The sequence below is a fragment of the Hypanus sabinus genome, chromosome 8 (genome assembly GCF_030144855.1).
Source record: "Hypanus sabinus isolate sHypSab1 chromosome 8, sHypSab1.hap1, whole genome shotgun sequence".
In the NCBI taxonomy this organism is placed as follows: Eukaryota; Metazoa; Chordata; class Chondrichthyes; order Myliobatiformes; family Dasyatidae; genus Hypanus; species Hypanus sabinus.
In genome coordinates, this window is record NC_082713.1 from 157,240,384 (window position 1) to 157,265,344 (window position 24,961).

The 24,961-nt window shown below is 41.8% G+C and overlaps 1 protein-coding gene across 8 annotated transcripts in view; it reads right to left on the reverse strand.

Annotated features, from left to right (window-relative positions):
• The window catches only part of tspan12 (tetraspanin 12), a 73,170-nt gene that overhangs the window by 20,843 nt on the left and 27,366 nt on the right, over positions 1-24,961 (reverse strand). For 5 of the 8 annotated variants that reach the window (XM_059978323.1, XM_059978325.1, XM_059978322.1 and 2 more), the window contains 5 exons: positions 24,084-24,212; positions 21,961-22,043; positions 14,231-14,366; positions 13,166-13,240; positions 221-328 (listed from right to left, as the gene is read on the reverse strand). In XM_059978323.1, the coding sequence (XP_059834306.1) occupies positions 221-328; positions 13,166-13,240; positions 14,231-14,366; positions 21,961-22,043; positions 24,084-24,149 (468 nt within the window). In that variant the 5' untranslated portion in view covers positions 24,150-24,212. Of the gene's footprint in view, positions 1-220; positions 329-13,165; positions 13,241-14,230; positions 14,367-21,960; positions 22,044-24,083; positions 24,213-24,348; positions 24,371-24,678; positions 24,902-24,961 lie in introns of those variants that run through there. The other 3 variants (XM_059978319.1, XM_059978320.1, XM_059978326.1) reach the window with 2 other exon arrangements.

Below are 24,961 nucleotides of genomic sequence, written 5' to 3' on the forward strand. Positions count from 1 at the left end.
ACCTTCCATCTACTTTTAAAAAGACTTGTCAATGCAAAAATAACAGTTTTTAAACATCTACTCTTTCAAATGACAGATCAAATTACAATTATGTCACTTGCTTAAAAATAAGTCTGATTCATCTTTCTGCTGACACTAGTGGGCGAATCAACGTCAGTAAAAGTACTGCATTGTTCGAGTAAAAGGAAACATGACACTGAAACTCCAAGAGATAACATACCTCTCTCTGAAAGAAATTCCAGGCATGGGTTAACCACTGGTATGTACCCATACCAAAATGAGACATTCTTGATTTTAACCCAAGCATATCAGACTTTTGTATGGAGATCTGAAACAAAGAGTAACCACTTAGTGACATCATTGTAATTAAACAGTGAATTTTTTGGCCAGTATAACAAAATGCAAATTATCAACCATGTACTAAATACTGACCTTAGTACAATAACAACTTGTTGCAGATATCCTTAAGTTATAATATAAATTTGACTTCAAAATTAACATTATATGCTCACATTTAAGGACAAATCTTTTAGTCTAAATTGGCATTATGACAAATCTATACTGATCTAAAAAAATCTCCATCTGCATCAGAATTGCATTTAATTAGCATGTTATCCTTCCCATAACCCTAAAGAAAAATTACAGCTAGTGTCACTGTTTATTTGCAGATCAAATAGACATACATAATATTTAACTTAGCACTGCAGTGTCTTGATGCAAAAGCACTAACTGAATCACACCAGCACTTCTGTAAACAATCAACAAATGCTTTTGAAGTAGCTCTTTCCATCATTTTGTTTGCTGGTACTGATTAATATTAAAATAACCATGATTACATGACACACAAAATGCTGGTGGAACACAGCAGGCCAGGCAGCATCTATAGGGAGAAGTGCTATCGACATTTTGGGCCGAGACCCTTCGTCAGGACTAGTTTTCCTTTTGGTTAGTCCTGACGAAAGGTCTCGGCCCGAAACGTCAACAGTGCTTCTCCCTATAGATGCTGCCTGGCCTGCTGTGTTCCACCAGCATTTTGTGTGTGTTGTTGTTTGAATTTCCAGATCTGCAGATTTCCTTGTGTTTGATGTATTACATGACTTGCTTTTTCAGCAAAAAGATCAAACTAATGAAGAACAAATGCCCAACATTTGCTTTTCAAAATAAGCTCGAGTTAATATCTTCTGGACTGACTAAGATCAAGAACTGCATTCAAGTAATTAAATAATATTTCAGGTTACAGAATAAAAATAGCAAAGATCAAATTGGACCTATGCCTCTGTCTGAAATTCTCTGCACAGGAAGTACCCAATCTCTCCACACAAACAAGAGAAAATCTGCAGATGCTGGAAATCCAAGCAACACACAAAGTGCTGAAGGAACTCAGCAGGCCAGGCAGCATTTATGGAAAATATTGAGTGAGTTTTTGTGCATGTTAAATATCCAATCTCTGTCAGTTTTCAAGAGCAATTGCCAAAGAAGGATTAGTTGCAGGATGTCAACTCTACCAATCTGCTACAACCAACTCTCACGATGATCAATTCAGATACTGTCCTAAAAAGCAGTGATTGCCATTCTTACTTGCTGTGACAAGATGCATGTTTAGGGAAAAAGTATAATAAAAAAATCTGAGTTATTTGCAAGTTGCGCTCCAGAGCCTGAACTTTCTGGCTTCTGATTTTGCCACGTTGGCGAAGGCACAGTAATTTATTTCTGAAGTAAATACTCAGAGTATAATATAATCAGTACACGTTTTTAATTATTTATAGTGTCATCAAGTCCATACATGCTACCCACATGGTCTCCTTGAACAAAACATTCACATTTTTGAGGGTCTGTTATACAGGACCCAGCTCCTCAGCAGCAGAACCAATGTTTTTCAGTCCTTTCCCCCACCAGCAATTCCAACCACAAAGCCTTTGAAACTACAGTACATTGTAAATGAAGCAGCCACCAAGCCAAGCAACCATGGAAACATAATAACATTGTCAGAAAGCTCTGTTATACCAAGTTAATGCATGGAGGGTTCAGAGCAAACCCTATTTCATTCCCATTCCAAAAATCATACAACGATTCTACAACGGATAAATGGAATCACAGGGGAAACTCAACCATACAACTAAATTATACTGCATGATTCTGCACTCGAGAGAAGGATTTTTAAAGCTCCGTTCAGAAATTTAAATGTGCTGAGAAATAATTGTAATTTATTTTCCAACATTTTGTTCAATTGAATAGGGAAGACTACAGCTTTATCCTGGAAAAGCAAAGATTAAAGATTAAATGAATAATAATTGAAACAGTTTCTTTAAGGTATCACAGTTTACAGCTTTCTTGCCAAAGCCACCATGGCTTACCCTGTACTATTTACTAGCAGACTTTTTAAAAAACCTTATTATACATTTATTGCATGCTTCCAACAACAGAATTCACAGTCAAACTGACACATTAGAAATACTACTATCCAAAGCTGTCAATGAACATAACTATCACTGATCCAACTTCCCAATGATTACAGGCAGGGAAGAGGATGGACATGCATTTTGACATAGAGTCATAGAGATGTACAGCACAAAAACAGTCCCTTTGGCCCATCTAGTCCATGCCAAAACTATTTAAATTGCCTACTTCCATTTATCTGCATGGGGACCATAGCCCTCCATACCTCCACTATCCATGTACTTATCCAAACTTCTCTTAAACGTTGAAACTGAGCTCGCATGCACCACTTGTGCTGGCGGCTCATTCCACACTTTCATGACCCTCTGAGTAAAGAAATTTCCCTTCATGGTCCCCTTAAACTTCTCACCTTTCACCCTTAACCCATGACCTCTGGTTGTAGTGCCAACCCACCTCAGCAGAAAAAGCCTGCTTGGATTTACCCTATCTGTACCACTCATAATTTTGTATACCTCTATCAAATCTCCTCTCAATATTATACGTTTTAAAGAATACAGTCCTAACCTATTCAGTATTTCCTTATAATTCAGGTCCTCCAGACCCAGCAATATCCTTGTAAGTTTACTCTGCATTCTTTCAACCTTGTTTACATCTTTCCCGTAGGTAGGTGATCAAAACTCCAATGAGTCACTTTACCGTCAATCTCTTTGTGCAACAGCTGACCGTTTATCTCAAATCTGAAGAGAGGGTAGGGGAGCTTAGGGTGCGGAACAGGATCAGCTGTGGATATCTCAGTCAATTCGTTTTCAAAGAAATCCTCGAGTCGGAACTGCATCCATCACCTGTACTCAATACTTTGATTTATGGAAGTCAATGTGCCAAAAACTTTCTTTACGACCTTATTTACCTGTGTCACCATTTTCACTGAATTCTGGACCTGTATTCCAGATCCCTTTGTTCTACCACACTCCTCAGTGCCCTAACATTTACTGTGTAAGACCTACCATGGTTGGTCCTACAGAAGTGCAAAATCTCGCACTTGTCTGCATTAAATTCCATCTGCCATTTTTCCAGCTGATGCAGATCCCTTTGCAAGCCACGATGGCCTTCCTTGCCGTTCACTACACCCTCATTCTTGGGTCATCCACAAATTTGCTGATCCAGTAAACCACCATTATCATCCATTTCGTTGATACAGATGATAAACAACAAAGGACCCAGCACCAACCCCTGCAGCACACCACCTGTCACAGAGCCATACAGCATGGAAAACAGGCCCTCCAGCTCAACTCTTCCATGGCAACCACGGTATCTAACTGAACTAGTCCCATTTGCCTGTATCTAGCCTCTAAAACATTCCTATCCATGCATCTGTCAAAATATCTTTCAAAGCCCTAAAAGTACTGCTTCTGCCACTTCTTTTAGCACTCATTCCATTTACAGACACCCTCTATGTGAAAAAGATGCCCCTTGGGCCCCTTTAAAATTACCCCTCTCACTTCAAACCCATGGCTTCAAGCTATGGACTCCCTTCCCTGAGAAGAACATTGTAGCTTTCCCCTTTTTTTTTTGTGTGCCATATTCTGCCAGAGCCTCGGCGACCACTTTTTTTTCCAAGTGGTTGTCTTGGAGAAAAGATACTGTGAGTGGATCCCATGTCCTTCTCACAGCGCAGTGTTTGTTTGTTTTTTTAACGAGGCCAAGTTGCAAGCTCGACACTCAATCCGGCACGATGGAAAGCGTGCCCGAGAGTGGCCCGACTGGATTCGAACCGGGAACATTTGCTGTGGAGTCCGGCGCTGATGTCACTGCGCCACCAGCTGGCCTAGCTTTACCCTAGGGAAAAGCAAATGCACAAAGTCTCTATTTGTAGAGCTGAACTGATTACAAGTTAAAATTATGGAAGAACAAATGCAAACCACAAAAAGCAGGTTTATATAGACATTGAGGGATGAGCATATCAAGGTGTGTATTTTGTTTGACATTTAAATCATAACTGGAGATGAACAGTCTGTATGAAAGAATTTGTCTTCTGAGATCTCCTGGTAGGTCACAGATGACATATCAAAGAAATAGTGAAGATAAATCGTTATAGGAATTGTCTCATGAAGATTGATGAGAAGTTCTACAGTCCATGCAGAACGCTACAGAAGACTCAATGATTCAAGATGTAAACACAAGAGATTCTGCAGATGCTGGAAATCCACACAAAATACTGGAGGAACTCAGAAGGTCACTGCAACATCTACAGAGGGGAATAGAGAGTTGCTGTTTCAGTCCGAGACCCTTCATCAGGACTGGAAAGGAAAAAGGAAGGAGACTCAGTAAGAAGATGAGTGGAGGGGAAGGAGTACAAACTGGAAGATGAGAGGTGAAGCCAGATGAGGGGGAAGGAGGATGAAGTGAGAAGTTGGGAGGTGATAGGTAGAAAAGGTACAAGGCTGAATAAGGAGGGAGAGCTGAGCATAGGAGAATGGAAAGGAGCAAGGACACCAAAGGAAGGTGGTGAGCAGGTAAGGGAGGAGTAAGAGGGGACCAAGAATGGGGAATGGAAAGGAGAAAAGGGGTGGGGGAAATCACCAGGTGGAGAAATCAATGTTCATGCCATCAAGTTGAAGGCTACTCATATGGAAGATGAGGCCAACCTGAGATTAGCATCATCATGGCAGTAGAGGAGTCCATGGTCCAATATGTCAGAATGGAAATGGGAAGTGGAATTAAAATAGTTCACCATCTGGAAATTTTCCCTGTTGCAGACAGAGCAAAGGTGCTCAACAATGTCATATGACTAACTCTTCCCTGGGCTGCCAAGATATTTCAGGAACATTCAACTACTTCTTGACTGAGTAAACTACACATACAGGTTCTCCCCAGCTTATGACATCCAACTTACATAAAGCCTGTGTATACAAACAAGCATTGAGAAGACTTAGGGTGTGAGTTTTCCAGCAGCTCCAGGTTTGCACACATTTTCTGTATTAGGATCACAAGGAAAACGAGAAACTGATGGACTAACTTAGCACTGAGAAAGACATTATGAAAGACTTGCTAGCTGAGCTAAGGGGAAGCTCCTGGTTCTCCAGAAAAATCTGTTACCCTACAGAATCCAGCTGATCCTCCTCTTATCCGAGTTCCAGGAAAACACTTTTCAAATATAAACAAATTCCATAATCTAAGGAACGGAACAGCATCAAATTGAATTAATGACCTGCCTCGGTTAAGCAGGCATCCCAAAACCCACTTTAGGTCCTGGCACACTGAATTCCACATCAGAGTTTTGTAATGGCGTGGAAGGAAGAGGATGATACTTGGCCCAGTGAGCCTGTGCTGGTTTGGTCCACACCCAGCTCTTGTTACCCCACAGTTTTTTTTTTCCCCTTCACACATTTCCCCCTTGAAGAACAATGGTTGAAAATGCAACCTCACACTGTGAAATCTGGAAAATGACCACAGCACTGCAGGATAAAATTTTTCCAGCTATCACCCTAGTTCTTTTGCCAATCACATTAAATCTGTATCCTCTAGAACTTAACATTTTCATCAACAGGAAGAATTATTTTTAATTCTCCATGCACAGAATGCTCATAATTTTGGAAAACCACCATAATGATTCATGTTTATTTTTACTAAGAAGTACTCTCTGACATTTTCCAGCAGAAGATGTTTAAAATCTCCCAAATGTTATAAATAATCATCTTTATGGCCTTTCCAATAAATATATTTTAAAAAGTTGCTTCTGAAAAAGATATAGAAACAGGGTACAAAGTTATTAAATAGTTGCTGCCTGTAAAATGGTACAAAGCTTTAAACAGACCTGATGCAACTAAGAGAAGAGGTAACTAATCAAACGGGAAGGAATTGACTAACAATGACACAAGGCTAATAGATGTTATTAATGCCAAGCACAAATTTAGCAACAGTTTTTACTTCATAGACTGGAAAATTCAATAACATCAAAAATTCTACTACTGTTCAATGGAATGTCACAAGATTTTGTTTAAGATTTGTCAGTGGGCTATTTATACAGTCCACAAATTCCCCAAGATGGTGAGATGTACGAACACAAGCAAAAAGAACAAGACAGATTATATGGTCCCTCAAGCCAGCTACTCCATTTAGTAAAATTATCTGTTCCTCAACCTCTGCTCCATTTTCCCAATAGATCTCTTTACAACCTGCTTCCATTAAACACCAAAAACTTATTGATTTCAATTTTATATGTTCCAAGGCAGAACATTCACAATCCCAAGACAGAAAAATCTATTCTTTGGGTAAAATAGTTTATTTTCATCTTTGTCGTAAATGACAGCTTTCTCTTTGTGAAACTATACCCTTTGTTCTTACTTTTCAGCCAAAGGGGAAGAAAGCAGAATATTAGTCCTTCTCAAAATCATGTGTTTAACAAAACAATTTGGAATAGGTGGAATCCGTCCTCAAGAAGTAAAGTAAACAGGTTTAAAAAATTGAATGATCGATTAAGAATAGTAGGTTTATATTACAGAATCACTCTGAAATGTAATTGAACATCCAATTAGAATTAAACCTGCAACCAAACTATACATTACATGATCTTACCTCTGTGATACATTCTCCCCATCTCCTCCTCCTCCTTTCGACAGATGAAAAGAAATGCAATTTGAAATAGAAAACTGTGATTTGATAAACATTAAACTTAAACGGACATCATTAAGATGTCAAGATTGTTGGGAATCAATAAACAGTATACAGCACTCTGATATCAAAAATCACAATATTTCTGACAGATATTCTGCATCCATATTTCATCAGATGGTTTATTTGAGGTAGTGGTCAAATGTCACCCCCAGCAACTTCCTCATGCATTTTCAGGAATTTTCTCACTCGTCAGTCATGTTGTTGTGAATGTCATAAGTAATCTTAAAATACAGTTAGTAATTTCTTTTAAGTTGAGAATCTACATGCCAACATTTCAAGATCACAATAGAATCAAGAAAAATTTTTTCTCCCTTAATTATTCTAAGTCCACCAAGTTTGGGAGTGGTTGGAGGGGTAGAAAGATGGAGTATTAGTATTAGGTATCAGGCTCACAAAATTGCTAAATTTTAATCCTGTTCTGACGTATGTCATTTACTTCAAAATTAGAATTAAATTTTAATTTCCTTCAGTTCCGCTTGGATATTAGATGCAGATTTTTGGAGGCTGAAGTGCACAAAGCAGAAGAATCACTCATGGTAGGGTGATAATAAGGTTCTAACCATGTGCAAGATAGGAAAAAATTCTACTGCGTCTTTCATCAATAAGACACTTTAGGCTACATCCACACTAGACCAGATCATTTTGAAAACGCCAGTTTCGCATAAAAACGATAGGCGTCCACACTATGCATTTTTAAAAATATTTCTGTCCACATTGAAATGGAGATTTCGGTGAATCTCCTCTTAATGGGCATGCGCAGGACACATCTACTGAAAACAAGTGAGATGTTTGGTGTTGAATCTCACTGTGAAAGTGCGCGTCTATGTAGTTACAGACTAAAAAAACTTAAAACGACAGACAACTATTGGCTCTCGCGCAGTAGAACTTTAAAGTAAAAAAAAACAAATACTGGAGTGTACGGAGGCAACCGACAGGGAGTTCACAGAAGATTGACCCGGCTGACGACGAATATTGAAAAACTGACTAACTCTGTTGCATTAATAAAGCCCCTTGTTAAATATATAAAACATGTCTTCAGCGGTGTTATCTTGTATTTCCATACAATGTTATATTAGGCTGTTACACATCTATTGTCAAAGAAATACTTGCATGAATAGGTAAAACCACTTTCAAACGAGCAAGGACAGAAAACAGCAAAGTGAGTACAGTATACTTATTTATTCAGTAAGTTATGGGTCAAAGTATTTGGTGAGTGCATTTCTAACTCTTCTGGGGTCAGTCTCATTGCTGTCTGTTCTGAAATTGTTAGGTTGTGTTCAAGAAAACAATGAAATAGCGCGCTGCCGTCTGACAGCGTTTTCAGAAGTCTCCGGTTACCCCCTCCACACTGCTCCGGTCGATCCGGCATTTTCAAAAATACACACACTGGAAAGCGTTTCTGAAAAGCTCCAGTTTCAGGGGACGAAAACATCATTTTAGTGTGGACGGAGGGTAAAAACGAAGAGAAAAAGCTTCGGTTATGGATTTATTCGGCGTAGTGTGGACGTAGCCTTAGTTGCTTGTCTGAAGATATTCTGCCATAAGTACTTAACCCCAGTTAAATGCATGCCAACTCTTATTTTGGGACAGAATCCATGTCAGAGGTCCTTTGGGAGTGTCAGGTATACAGTTCTTCACATTTACTTAATTATCAGCTACCTCATGACTTTTGCACCTTTAACCTTATCTTTATTTTCCACTATGATCTCAGCTAAATTCAGATGAAACGCCCCATACATCCTATATTGCTAAAACTAATTTAGAATCATTCACAGAGCTTCAGAGGAGTGGTAAAAGTAGGCACTAAATTACTTCACTATTTCAGATCACCCATCCCAATGTGGGAAACTGAAAGATCCTTGCAGAAATATTGTGTTCTGTCTCCTGTTAGCACAAGGTGAATCCTGAAGCAAAACACAGGAAATGAACTATTATCACCTGTGCTTTGTTGGGAGCCAGAAAATGAAACCACTCCAAATCTGACTTTTACGTAAGAAATAGATTGAAAGATTGAGAAAGGTGCATATGGAGACCCTGATGAATCAAAGCAATGGTTTTTCTTGAAGAAAGAAAAAGCAATCATTTTCATTTGATGATTTTAACAGATTTTAAATACCAATTAACTGAAAACATAATTTGTTCTAACATAAGCATATGACTTGCTCTGCTGGGATATCAACTAAGCTGAAATGTTGAATATTGTACCTGATGTTCTTTTACTCTTTTTCCAATATATTTTGAGCAACACACACAAAATGCTGGAGGAACTCAGCAGGCCAGGCAGCATCTATGAAAGTACACGTTTCGGGCTGAAACCCTTCGGCAGGATTGGAGATAAAAAGGCTGAGGGGTAAATTTGAAAGGTGGAGGGAGGGAGGGAGGGGAGGGAGAAATGCCAGGCGATAGGTGAAACTTGGAGGGGGTGGGGTGAAGCAAAGAGTTAATTGGTGAAAAGTGACAGAAGGCCATGGAAGAAAGAAGAGATGGGGGAAGGAGAGAGGAGCACCAGAGAAAGAAAATGGGCAGGCAAGGAGATAGCATAACAGAGGGACAAGGGGATGGGAAATGGTGAGGGGGGGGGGTGGAGGCATCACTGAAAGTTTGAGAACTCGATGTTCATGCCATCAGATTGGGGGCTATAAAAGGTGTTGTTCCTCCAACCTAATTGTGGCCTTATCACAACAGTGGAGGAGGCCATGGATGGACATATTAGAATGGAAAGTGGAATTAAAATGGGTGGCCTCTGGGAGATCCCACTTGTTCTGGCAGACGGAGCATAGATACTCTACAAAATGGTATCCCAATCTACATCGGGTCTCACCAATATACAGGAGGCCACACCAGGAGCACCGAACACAGTAAATGACCCCAACAGATTCACAGGTGAAGTATTACCTCACCTGGAAGGTCTGTTTAGGGCCCTGATGGTAGTGAGGGAGGATGCGTAAGGGCAGGTGTAGCATTTGTTCTGCTTGCAAGGATATGTGCCAGGAGGGAGATCAGTGGGGAGGGATGAATGGACAAGGGAGTCGCATAGGGAGAGATCCCTGCGGAAAGCAGGAAGTGGGTGGGGGGATTGGGAAAATATGTTTGGAGGTGGGATCCAGTTGGAGGTCATGGAAGTTTCGGAGAATTACATGCCGGACGCAGAGGCTGGTGGGGTGGTAGTTGAGGACAAGAGGAACCCTATCCCTGGTAGGCAGACCCAACCAGTTCCTCTCCTCCACAACTCTCTCCCACCCCCCTCCCCCAACATTCAATATTCTTCCATGACCTTCTGTCTCTTTCACCAGTCAACTTCCTAGCTCTTTGCTTCATCCCTCCCCCTCCAGGTTTCACTTAAAGCCTGGCATTTCTCCCTCCCCTCCCCCCCCCCCCACTTCCACCTTTCAAATCTACTCCTCAGCTTTTTTATTCTCCAGTCCTGCTGAAGGGTTTCGGCCCGAAAAGCTGATTATACTTTTTTCCACAGATGCTGCCTGGCCTGCTGAGTGCCTCCAGCATTTTGTGTGCGTTGCTCAGACTTCCAGCATCTGCAGTTTTTCTCTTGTTTGTGATTTTCTGAAAGAAGTTTTGGAAGAAATCTGATTAAGGTGGCTTGAAAATCTCTCACATTGTTCAAAGCAACTGCAAATGTGGTATTTTGTTCCCATCAGCTTCCATGTAGGGTCCAGCCATTACCATTGCAACTTATTTCTATGATTGCTACATACAATCGATCCTAACCATACTGTACCTTAGCTCCTTGCATTAGTCAAGGTCCCAAAATCATGGAGGCATTGAAGCTGGAACAGTTACTAAGCTGAGGGATAAATTAAGTGATAAACAGGAGGAGAGATATCCTTTAAGAGACCAGCAGGTTTTTCAGGCACATAGTCACAAAGGCAATGAGAGAAAGATGGAAGCAATGGCAGTCTTTGCTAAAAGTGTGAATGATGAGGTTGCAGGACCACCTTCAGTGACCTTATTTATTAGACACTGAACACATGAAAATGCCATGGACCTTTATTTGTATCCTAAACCTGATAAAATTTTTAAATTTTTATACCTACATCACTTACCTACCACCAATCCCCATCAGCTGAACCCTATGTTAAAGGGCTCCATCACACCTACACACTAAACATTGTTACAAGCCTCAGACCATTTGAAATGCATTCAGATTGGCATACAACCAGGCTGGGAAAAGAGGGATATAGACCAAGTGCAGGCAGATAGAATTAGCTAGATTAACATCATGGTCAGCGCAGTAACAATGGGCTGAAAGGCCTGTTCCTGTGCTGTATGACCTATTTTCTGTTCATGATTTAACCAAGTTGCCAGTTGTACAGCCATTACATGCACCAAATGAGCAACAGCGATTCATGCTTCCCCCTCTCTTGCAGAATAAGGTGACCTCATCTCAGCACAACAAACCCTCAGGGACCAGACAACGTCGCCGCGAACGCACCTCCATGCCTTCCGCATGCCTGTTGACCAAAGACAGCTGAAATATGGGGAATTAGCATCATCACACTCAGTCCCATTTCTCACAATCCTGTTACTGCTAATCCATTATCTCCTCAGATCTATGACAACAAACGGCCCAAGTATGTACTTATTAATTTCCCCCTACCTCCCACTGCAACCATTCGCCAGCCTATCATTTACAAGTTTTTCTCCCTCTGGGTGATAGAAGAAAAGAATGAAGATGTAGCAACACCACTGCACTCTCTGGCTAGCTCAGTTACAAGTTATCTGCATCTTCCACAAGAGCGGAATCTGTGAACGGTCAGCGTCCAGGCACGAATGGCCTCCATCCGAGGAAAAGAGAAAGGGCAATGTGTACTTTAGCTTGCTGGAGAACCAGGCTGAAAATTACTCTGCTGCAGGTACTCAAGTGAAGATTTAGATGGGGCAGCCTACAGAAGAGAAACCTGCTAGGAAGCCCAGTGCATTGAGTGCATTTCTAATCTTTCATGGTTTCACAGTAAGAATGAAGTCGATCCTTTCTAACAGGAACCTTAATGGCGTCATTTAACAACTCAGGATGACCCTGCCTCAAAAGCCACCCGACATCTGGATGCTCCGGTGGCAAGGTTGCATTCCAGTCTGCAACCCCTTCCAGGTTCACAGCCGGGGACATCTGTGTTGAAAGGCGATGGCAGGATGTCATTTTAATCCTGCGATGCCATCGAAAACTTGGAACACCGTGTGACCACCAGAGGGGAGTGGCAATGGTCCCACAACGCTCATCTGCAGCTGGCCCAGTCTTCCCTGGTCTGAATCTGAAAAGACATTTTTGATAGCTACAAGCCACTAGGACTTGATTGACGAGTTTCCGCCTGGAGCTTGACAATTATGTGTCTTAATCAGGTGGTAAGAGAACAGTTAGAGACCCATTCTGAAACTTCTGACAGATGTCAAAACCCCACCCTCCACTTTGCTATCAAACCTAAACTGTTTGTTGTTCCTGACACGTACCACTAAGATGCCAAACGATGAGTATTTCCAACAACTGAAAGTCTAACCATCTCCACCTTCAAAGGTAGCATTATTGTTGAGTCCTTTAATGACAACTTCCTAGCCACAAAGTTAACCGGAAGAAGGCTTGCCCTACCTCAGAAAGATTTTTTAGAAAATCGTCAAAGCACACTTGAAATTTTTTAATTACATCTAATTGAAGTGACATAATGCAACATTTCCTTGCTGCTGATGTAATCTCGTGGACGTCTGTGAGCAAATTTCCCAGTGTAAGTGATAAAGAATCTCAGTAAGTTATTGTGTTCATGACCACATGCAAACTGACTGATTCCCCACTGGAATCACTCAGCACACTTACATCTTCAGTGTTTATATATTTATATACCAAAGGCCAGAACATGCTGCCATTTTTGTGGGTGAATGTTAGTAAACTGCATACCAGCCATTTGCCATGGGTCTGCTGGCATTTTCAACAAAATTTAGCCCAAATATAACTAATTTGGGCTAAATATTGATTAAAGCAACTGCACTACAGGGGTTTAAGTATTTAAAATAAAAATATAACTAAATTTATATGAATTTATTTTAGTTTTTAAATATAATTTACTAAAACTATCAAATTGCTACTCACCAAATAGTCCTGATCATAGTTCCATACTCCACAGGCTAATTCCACACAGAAAATTATCAGCAGGATACCAAAATACTGAAAAAGCATAAGGTGAATCATTTTTATGAGGCAATTCTTGTGGCTGAATTAAATTATTAAATATTTTCCACAGTCATCCATCTGTCATTGCAAATTAGCACATGGAAAAATCTCAAAGTAAAGTCAGAATTCCCCACAAGTTGTATCAGTTTACGAACTGCATAATTTCTTCATTTGATTTGCTCAGTTGCTATTAATACAAATCAAAAATAAAAATATAAAGCAACATACACAAAGTACTGGAGGAACTCTGCAAGGCAAGCAGTATCGATGGAGGGGAATAGATGGGATTTCCAAGAATATAAAACCTCTCACAATTTCAGGATCTTGCAAAGTACTTTAAGACATTTAAGTAACCACTGATGTAATGTGGAACGGTAGCAGCTATTCATGCAAAGTACACAAACCACAGAACGTGGCCTGGCAATTAAATTAGTGTACAACTTTTAATGGTGTGAGAAATATGAAGGACTACCAAGACCCTTCTCTGACCAAATAAACAACTTTTAGACAATGATTTCATTTCTTCAGGCTGTGAGTTGTATCTTTATATATGCCTTTATATATACTTTCTTTTCTTCTCCCCTATATCAATGCAATCTGTTTTTCCCTTAATCTTTTCCAGGTCTGACCAAATTCATGCACTAATTCAATCTCCTGCCATTCCACTATCATTCTGCCATTATCATTCTGCAAGTAGCTTTATTTAAGGAGTTGACGTTTGTTCTGCTGTCAAGATGTCTGCTGTAATCCAACACAGTTATCATCTTGCACTTCAAACAATATTTTGGGCCAAGATTTTAAACTTGCAATGTGCACCAAAAGATTAATTAATAAGGCATAGTGTCATATATACTGCAAAAATTTATATTGTTATTTATTCTTCTCAAATTGTGCAATGTATTACAAGCAATAGCATATCTGAAGAGGCATTTGAACATTCACTTATCTAATTTACACTGTGTGCTTTTCTGAAAGCATATTTACCCAAGCAAGGAGCAGTGGATTTCCCTTCAGTGTCCCACAGCAGCCTAGCATTCCAACTATTATTAAAAAACAGCACACTGCAATCATTAAGGGATGAATCACTGGAAAATACGTCAGAATGAATGCTTCTTCCAGCCTGCAGAAGAACATTAAGATTCCATTAATAGCATACAAAAGACAAAATAGTCATTGATAACATAACCTTTTGCATTAATATATGCCTGCAACTGTATTGCTCCTTGTACTTCTTATGGTCAATTATGGAATACACCTCAAAAAATAATTTCCTGTACACTATGTTTTATAACCACATTCTGAATAATAGTTACTTAAGTGTGACACATTTTCAGTCTATGTGATATTATGTTACGATAAACAAATGAAAGGCTTTACAGATGAAAAGATTGATGATCATTTTCAGAAGGCAGGACTATAATCAAAATGAGGAGAAATGTTTAATATTTTCGATATGCACACAACTCACAGGATAAAACGTACTAATTAGAATGCCCAAACTCTTGTGTAGCCATTAATAATGGATTATATACTACCAATTACATAAATATGTCTTCTCAACTCAACTCTTTATGTTAATAGCACATTTATTTTCATCTTTTTTTATTAATTTTATCTTGATGCCCATTTCCTAACTTTCCCCAAGGGCGATGATTTCTCTCTGCTTCACAGGTCCCATAGTTCTTGCTGCACTTCAGCATCTTGTACTAGTGGTCACATTTTACCCGAGTCTAAGCAGGACTTTAGAAGTGCACTGCGAAGTTCTCTTTCACGCACAACTTCTGTGGGACTCCACTGCAGAGCTACCAAGAGTGAAAGTCTCACAACTCCCTGGCAAATTGAGAGACTAGTAGCACAAATTACACACTGAACTACTAAGTATTAGAAGAACTTTTGCCATCAATTCTCCCATGCGCATCTAACACTGAATTCTCTACAATCTTCGGTAATGTTTATTCTAGAGAAAGGAAATCAGTACCAGTCCCACAGAAAACAGATAAAAGCGAAAGTACAATCAAGATTTCATTGCCCTGTCTTGCTCCTATACTGTCATACGGGGGGGACGGGGGGGGGGGGGGTGTTGGGAGTGGACCCAAAAGCAAGACATAGACACTCTACTACCAGGAACAGGACTAGGCGTAAGAAGGAAGCAGGGAAAGAGAGGAAGAAAAGACACTAGACATGACACCGGCCCTGGATGAGACAAGGACTCCGGGCCTGGGCTAGGACCTGACTAGGATAAGGAACCAGGACATGGAACTGGGAACTAGGAGCCAGAGAATGGACAAGGACCCAGAACCTGGGTCTTTACTCGGGCTCGGACCCCAGAACTACGCAAGGACATGACGAGGTTACAGGACGAGGAGAGGCACAGGACGGGACGAGAGACTCCTGGACGGGACAAGGGAACCACAGCACCGGGCTGGGCAAGGTACTCCTGTGTTGGGCGAGGCATGTGGACATGGCGAGAACACAGAGCCAAGAGAGAGACAGGAACATGGAACACCGAGCCGGGACCCCTCCTTGGGTACAGGACGTAGGGCCAGGACTCATCATGCAGAACACTGAACACGACGAGACAGTTCCCACGCTAGGTAGCAGCAAACAGCCGGACCTACCTAGCGAAGGCGTGGACACAGACAGACAGTTCCAACAGGGTGAGGCTCCAGACACAGGCGAGGTGAGGCAAGGCTCCAGGCAGAGGCGAGGCAAGGCAAGGCTCCAGGCAGAGGCGAGGCTCCAGGCAGAGGTGAGGCGAGGCGAGGTGAGGCTCCAGGCAGAGGTGAGGCGAGGCGAGGCTCCAGGCAGAGGTGAGGCGAGGCAAGGCTCCAGGCAGAGGCAAGGCTCCAGGCAGAGGCGAGGCGAGGCAAGGCTCCAGGCAGAGGTGAGGCGAGGCGAGGCTCCAGGCAGAGGCGAGGCGAGGCGAGACAAGGCTCCAGGCAGAGGCGAGGCGAGGCGAGGCGAGGCGAGGCTCCAGGCAGAGGCGAGACGAGGCTCCAGGCAGGAAGGTGAAGGGAAGGGATACTGACAGGGGGTTTTGACAGGAACAATCCAGCAGCCAGAGGCTGAATCCTGAAGCTACTTATGAAGCCAGCCTGAACAAGAATTACCTGCCTCAACAGAAACTGGGCAAACCCAGAAAACCTGGAATATGGAACATGGACCGGACCGTGGACCAGAATGTGGATTTCACAGACCGTACCATGACATATACCTACCTTTTCGGCTGCTACTCTGCTCAACTTCCAGGTGAGATGGGGAAATTAGCTCAGGACCCACAATAAAACAATAAGCAAAAATAAAAATAGAATGGATAGTATAAAAGCATTGCACACAAGATGCTGGAGGAACTCGGCAGGCCAGACGGCATCTATGGAAAAGAGAAAACAGGCCATTTTGAGCCAAGATCTTTCATCAAAACTGGGGAAAAAGTACAAGGTGGTAGGTGATAGGTGAAACCAGGAGAGGAGGAGGGTCTGGGAAGCTGATAGGTGATAGAGACGCAATTTACTCTTTTGCATAGATGCTGCCTGGCCTGCCAAGTTCTTCCAGCATTTTGAGTCTATTACTTCGATTTCCAGAATCTGCAGATTTTTTCTTGTTTATGGATAGAATACAAATGATATTCTCATTTAACAGCAAGGAATTCCTTCTTGACAAATAAGATGCATAGTTTTTTTGATGCTCACCAAAAGCTTAACTCATCTAAACACTGCTGGCCAAGGTAAAGAGTAGAAGAGGTATTAATTCTCCACAAAACCTTTTCTCAAATGTCTTTAGTTAATAAACTTATTATGAGAAATAACTTTGCCAAAAATTCAGTGATATATATTACAGACATTCCGTTTCTACCACCACAATCTCAAATTATTGAGAATCAATGAAGGATGCTCAACAGTTGTAGCTGGGCTTTAATGCTATCACCTCTTACAATGTAAAACCAAGCAACATAGGCGACAACAGTATTTCCAGATGAGCTCAATGCTTTCTATGCTCATTTTGACTGTCAAAGCATGGAGGAACAATCACAAACTCCCACAGTCCCTGATGATCCTGTGATTTTCAGTGTCTGAGGCTGACATGCAAGCAGCCTTCAGGAGGGTAAACTCACAAACAGCATCGGGCTAGATGGGACACCTGGCCAAGCTCTAAACCCCTGTGCTGATCAACAGGCCGGAGTGTTCACTGAGATCTTTAACCTCGCACTTGGTGGCTCAACGGCCATCAGCGCCGGACTCCGGAGTGAATTCGAATCCAAGTCGGGCCACCCCCGAGCACACTTTCCATCTGTGCCGGGTTGAGCGTCGAGTTAGCCACTCGACCTCGTAAAAAAAATACAAGGGTCGAGTCAGGAACGTTCATACCCTGACCTGGTTAATCCGAAAGGAGACCAAACCTGACACCACACACCAAACAAGAATGGCTGACTGTCTGGTGCGACACACTAAAAAAAAAACCTCTCACTTCATCATTCTGAGGGACCTACCTGTTTCAAGCAGGCCTCAATTATATCAGTGCCCAAGAAGAATATGGTAACCTGCCTAAATTACTATTGTCCAGTTGCATTTACATCCATAGTGGTGAAATGTTTTGAGAAGTTTGTAATGAAACACATCAACTCCTGCCTGAGAAGCAAATGGATCTGCTCCAATTTCCCTACAGAGCCACAGGTCTACAGCAGATGACATCTCAATGGCTCTTCACCCAAGCCTGGAACGTCAGGACAGCAAAAATCCATACATCAGGATGCTCTTTATTGGCAGCAGCTCAGCATTCAATACCATTATCCCCTTTAGACTAATCAATAGGTACCAAAACCTTGGCCTCAATACCTCCTTGTGCAATTGGATCCTCGATTTGTTCACTTGCAGACCCAAGCCAATTCAAGACGTACAGAAAAGCTGGATGAACTCAGCAGGTAGGGCAGCATCCGTTGAAAGAAGCAGTCAACGTTTCAGGTCGAGACCCTTCGTCAGGACTAAAGAAGGAGGGGGCAGGGGCCCTATAAAGGTGGGGGGAGGGTGGAAAACCAATCAGAGGAAAGATTAAGGGGTAGGGGAGGGGAAGCAGGGAGGGGATAGGCAGGAGAGGTGAAGAAGGAATCTAAGGGGAAAGCGCTATGGGTAGTAGAAGAAGGCAGAGTCATGAGAGGTGACAGGCAGCTAGAAGAGGAGACAGAGTGAAGGTGGGATGGGAGAAGGGAGAGGGAGGGAATTACCGGAAGTTGGCGAATTTGATGTTCATACCACGGGGCTGGAGACTACCCAGACGGTATATGAGATGTTGCTCCTCCAACCGAAGTGTGGCCTCATCATGGCAGTAGAGGAGGCCATGTATGGACATATCTGAATGGGAATGTGAAGGAGAGTTGAAGTGAGTGGCAACCGGGAGATCCTGTCTGTTGTGGCGGATGGAGCAGAGGTGCTCGACGAAGCGGTCCCCCAATCTGCATCGGGTCTCACCGATGTAGAGGAGGTCGCACCGGGAGCACCGGATGCAATAGATTACCCCAACAGACTCACAAGTGAAGTGTTGCCTCACCTGGAAGGACTGTTTGGGGCCCTGAATGGTGGTAAGAGAGGAGGTGTAGGGACAGGTATAGCACTTACGCTTGCAGGGAGAAATGCCAGGTGGGGAGATCTGTGGGGAGGGATGTGTGGACCAGGCAGCATGAGCCCTAGCTATGCCTGCCTCTTCGTGGGTTATGTGGAACAGTCTATGCTCCAAATCTATACTGGTACTGCTCCTCAATTTTTCCTTTGCTACATTGACGACTACATTGGTGCTGCTTCCTGCACCCATGCTGAGCTCATCAATTTCATCGACTTTGCCTCTAACTTCCACCCAGACCTCAAATTCACTTGGTCCATCTCGGACACTTCTCTCCTCTTCCTTGATCTCTCGGTCTCCATCTCTGGAGATAGACTGTCCACTGACATCTTCTATAAAGCCACTGACTCCCATAACTACCTTGATTATACCTCTTCCCACCCTGCCAAATGCAAAAATTCTATTCCTTGTGAGTATTGTGGTAATCTATTGCATCCGGTGCTCCTGGTGCGGCCTCCTCTACATCGGTGAGACCTGACACAGATTGGGGGACCGCTTCGTCGAGCACCTCTGCTCCGTCCGCCACAACAGACAGGATCTCCCGGTTGCCACTGACTTCAACTCTCCTTCACATTCCCATTCAGATATGTCCATACCTGGCCTCCTCTACTGCCATGATGAGGCCACACTTCGGTTGGAGGAACAAAATCTCATTTCCCGTCTGGGTAGTCTCCAGCCCTTTGGTATGAACATCGAATTCTCCAACTTCTGGTAATTCCCTCCCTCTCCCTTCCCCCATCCCACCTTCACTCAGTCTCCTCTTCTAGCTGCCTATCACCTCTCATGACTCTGCCTTCTTCTACTATCCATAGTGCTTTCCCCTTAGATTCCTTCTTCACCTCTCCTACCTACCCCCTCCCTGCTTCCCCTCCCCAACCCCTTGATCTTTCCTCAGATTGGTTTTCCACCCTCCCCCCACCTTCTTTAAGGGGCCCCTGCCCCTCCTTCTTTAGTCCTGACGAAGGGTCTCGACCCGAAACGTTGACTGCTTCTTTCAATGGATGCTGCCTGACCTGCTGAGTTCATCCAGCTTTTTTGCACATCTTTATTTGACCACAGCATCTGCAGTGTACCTTGTGTTTACCAAGCCAATTCAGATTGGCAAAACATCTCCTCCAGAATCTCAACATGGCTGTGTGCTTAGCCCTCACTCTACTCACTTTACACTTATGACTGTATGGCTAAGCACAGCTCCAATGCCATATTCGTTTGCTGATGATACCACTGTCGTAGGCTGAATCGAAGGTGATGATGAATCAACGTATTGGGGGGAGGTTGTAGTACTACAGCTACAACCTCTTACTCAATGTCAGCAAGACCAAGGAGCCAATTATTGACTTTGAGAGAAGGAAACCAGAGGTCCATGCACCAGTCCTCAACGAACAATCAGAGCTGGAGAGGGTCAGCAACTTTAAGTACCTCAGTTGTCATCCTGCCCTGAGCCCAGCATGGAATTGCAACTACAAAGAGGCACAAGACTGCCTTTACTTCCTTAGGAGTTTGCAAAGATTCAGTCTGACATCTAAAATTTTGACAAACTTCTATAGATGTATACACATCACAGCCTGATACAGAAACACCAATGCCCTTGAAAGGAAAATCCTACAAAAGTAGTGTATATGGCCCAGTCCATCACGGTTATAGCCCTCCCTACTACTGAGCATACCTGCAAGAAGTGTCATTGCAGGAAAGCAGCATCCATCATCGGGAACACTCACCACCTAGGTGATGCTCTCCTTTCATTGCTGCCTTCAGGAAGAAAGTACAGAAGCTTCAGGAGTCACACCACCAAGTTAAGGAACAATTATTATCCCTCAACCATCAGGCTCTTGAACCAAAGGGGATAACTTCACTCAACCTTAAACACAAAGTACACTGCAGATGCTGTGGTCAAAGAAACACGTACAACATGCTGGAGGAACTTAGCAGGTCAGGCAGCATCTGTGGAAATGAGCAGTCAATGTTTCCCTCTATGTCAGTCCTGATGAAGGTTCTTGGCCCGAAACGTTGACTGCTCGTTTCCATGGATGCTGCCTGACCTGCTGAGTACCTCCAGTGTGTTGTATGTGTTGCTGCACTCAACCTTACTTGCTCCATCATTGAAATGTCCCCACAATCTATTGACTCGCTTCCAAGGACTCTTCACCTTATGTTCTCAATATTTATTGCCTATTTAACCCTTCATTATTCTTTCTTTTTTGAATTTGCACAGTTTGTTGTCCTTTGCACACTGGTTGAATGGCTAAGCTGGTGTGGTCTTTTGTTGTTTCTATTATCGATTTATTGAGTAGGCCCCTAAGAAAATGTATCTGGGAATTGTACGCGGTGACATATATATACTTTGAACTTCAAAGCCCAAAACCTAATTGCGGTAAATAACAGCAGTTTTGAAGTCTGAAAACTATTCTTTTACTACATTAGCTAATGAAAAGATAAAGAAAACTATCTCTTAAAATCAGCAAGAAACAACTCCACTTGGACCTGTAACTCATTAGTTAGAGGTTTAATGCTAGTAAGAAGAATAGCTTACGGCTTTAACTGAAGCTTTCCCTTTAGCAGGCGGAAGCTATGACTCTAGAAGACCAAATGTTCATAAAATATCTTGAAGATTAGTAAATTTGTAGTGATGTGTTGACCACTGTTCCCTCTAAGCTGTGCAAGTGCATGGCTGTGCAGTGACTGAAATGCCCCCACGCACATAGCCTTCGTCACCATGTAGATGGAATTTTCTTTTACATAAAGTGCTGCGCCGTTTTCAGGCCACGTAAAAATTTCCTGCTCAGAGCAATGGTTGATCTGCACAGCTGTAAAAATTTAGAGGGAACATTGGTATGGACAATTGTGATCTTGTTACATTACCCTAAAAAATATCAGAGAATAGGCAATGTAAAATTTCAATATGCTAAATAGAGTGAAATAGAGGATAGGAAAACTCCTCAAACCAGGTCTCATTTAAAATACTTCACCTCAAATCATACATCAAGTAGTATTAGATAAGTCGTAAAACCTGCTTGACAGAAGTAGTTCCACATGCCATCAACTATATTAGGCATTTACAATACATACATTTTGTAGAATCTATCCAGTAATTAGTTTATACATACCTGGTTTCTGTTGTCAATACAAGCACATTATTCAAATAATCCCTCATCCACGCAGACACACCCAGAACACAGAGTGACATCAGCTGCAAAATATGCACATTTTTCATTTACTCTAGCTGTATATTTAAAACTGTACAGTAATTTCCTTTTGCTCAAACCTATCAGCTTTTTGCCACAAATGGCTATTTTACTAAATTGCAGGTATAAACGCAAGCTTATTTCTTTTGCTAAGTGTAGAAATCCAAGGTTCCATCAAGAATTTTTTATTCAAATATTAAACAAATTAAGGGTGTTTAATGTCATCTGCTCCCAACTGCAAAACGTTTCACATCAAATTTGGGAGAAGTGTTAAATGGCTGAAAACACAAGACCTATTTTAACTTGGTCCTTCTGACAAAGATGCAACTTTGCATAGAGTTGCAATTACCAAGATTAGAAAGATAAAACACCTTATAAAGACAAGAACCTTCTATTCAGTCTTGTGATAAACTGCAGACACAGGACTGGATCATGCTTAAATTGGATTGCCACCTGCACTTTATCTGCATCCATACACTTTGAGCACTCCCATGGGTGCAGCCGCCCTCAAATCCTGCTTACTATGGTCATCCCCAATGTGGCAAGCTCAGTGGCAACCAGCCCTCAGATCACCCTAAAGGCTTTTGCCAGCTTAACAGTTAAAAGGTATTTGAACAGTTTATAAAATTCAAATAAAGTTCAGTAGTACAAAGCATTTTAAAATCAAAATGCATGCACAAGAAATTTAAAACATTAAGGAAAAAAAATGAAAAACAAACTCCTTAACTGCACTTACCTTTTAATTAAAAAGGGGAGTTTATTAGTGCACCAGCCATCCATGGTGTAAAGCTAATGGGCAGTTTGTTCAGGCTGTGGACTCAGCGTTGAGTCCAACTGTACAACAGATGTATACAAGGATTGACCTCCAGTTAATTTCTGCAGTCACACAAGTCTGGAGCAAGCTGACCTAACCACTGCAGCTAGCCACAGTTTCTCTACAGAACCATCAGCTGCAGATCATCATGTTCAAGTTCACGATCATGATAAATCCCAGATGATAAAATTCACCTAACACTGACAATAACTCAGCGTTCCAAAAAGTATTTTCAGTTGTCTTTTAAGGAATAAACTGGAATAGTTCCTGTTATCTTTTCATTTGAAGAGCTCAATTACATTCCCAATTCAATGTTAGGATTCTCCATAATTAAATGACCCAACTGCGAATTGCATAGAATTAGCATCACAGAAGCAGGCCTTTCAATAGAAACGGTCCCTGTCAGAGTTAATGATGCTCACAGGCATCCTCCCACCCCACAGCCACCTAAATTTTCCCTTACTATTTCTTTCTCCCAAGCATTTAACTGGTTTCCACTTAAGCATATCTCCTTTCAAATTGCAGATAATTAATGAAGATCCCCGCAGCCAATTAAAAAAGCAAATAAATCCTAGAATATTTCCACAGTGTAATACAGTTTATGTGGCAGTTGGCACTAATGGGAGTAAATAAAGCCATTGATGAGATGGGAGTGGTATCCTGGGCAGTGATACCAAGGTGGAATTGGAACAAGGTGGTACCAGTGACTGGCGTTGGAAAAGTCACATTCCACATCAGTAACCCTGTTTGGACCCAAGAGATAAAGATGCAGATCATTAGTATATATGGATACACTGCCACTTAATGCAAAAAATGTGCATTTATTTTGCTTCAGAAACTTGAAGTTCTTTGCATAATTATGGAAATATCTTTGTAAGTTCAAACCTCAACTTGAACATTAATAGGATTGCAGAGTTACATAAAATTTATGAACAATTATTGACCAAAACTATCAATATTTTAGAAAAATTAACCAGAGAGTAAATAACAGCAAGAGCATGCTGACTTGGTAGAGTTTGCTTTTCTGTTGATAGATATCTGCTCTATCAGAAACAATCTCCCTCCACAATATCCAAAGTTCAGGTAGAAATCGATTAGTTCAACAATGATGGAAAACGCGTTAGCAACTTCATAAAATTGAACAGGCTTTAGTGGTGAACATAAAGGCAATCGAATTCGATAGCAGCTGTGTAGAGAAGTAGAGCTACCTAACTTATTTAATCATACTCACCCAGAAAAGGAAATTCAAAGCATAAAGCGAGCAGCGTAGACATTTAACGGAATCTTCCCTGGCCATTCTGACTGAACCTCAAGGGTGAAAGCCATCGCTGTGTTTCACAACCAGACCATACCCCGTCATCTTAAAAAAGGCAAAAAAAAAGGTAAACCATGATCACATGAAATCATCGAAGGCTCGATTATTACTTCAAAATCGATTTGGTTTTATGTCCAGTTCAATGATTGCTACGCATGGCGGCTTCAATTCTCACACTTACCAAAGGCACCATATCATTGCAAGTAATACAGAATGAATGGATTCGCATGCATGTGCCAGATCGCAGAATAAAGTTAGTACGTTATCACGCTTTAAAGTTGCGGAAGTTTTACAATTGGTTTGTAAATTTTACAACAGCTTTGTGAACGTTTCTGAAGATGAACCATCATTGCCCAGTGTAACTGCCAAACCGGTACGGATTTACTTATTTCTAAAGAAATTAAGCCTCTATATTTCTACAAAACAAAAATCGTTGTTCTGTACCACCGCAATAGAAACGTACTCGGTCACTTGGACACCAAAACATTCAGTTGACAGTTAAATTACTGACCTTTCTTTCTCTGTATTCATATGTTGCGCCAATCCATTGCATTTCGCACCGCTGAATCACTGAGCTAGTTACCTAATTCCAAGTGTTTGAACTTTACAATTGATCGAGCAAGTTTCCTCCGCAGCTCGTAACCCAGAATGCCTGGCAATGAATAATCTCCGCAACTGTCCCACCGGACAACTCATTACTTATTTACCAGTGGCAAACCTCCCGTTCCAAGTATCTATCGATAAACAGTAATAAGAAAATATCAAACTGCACGTTTTGTTGCTTTTAATCAATG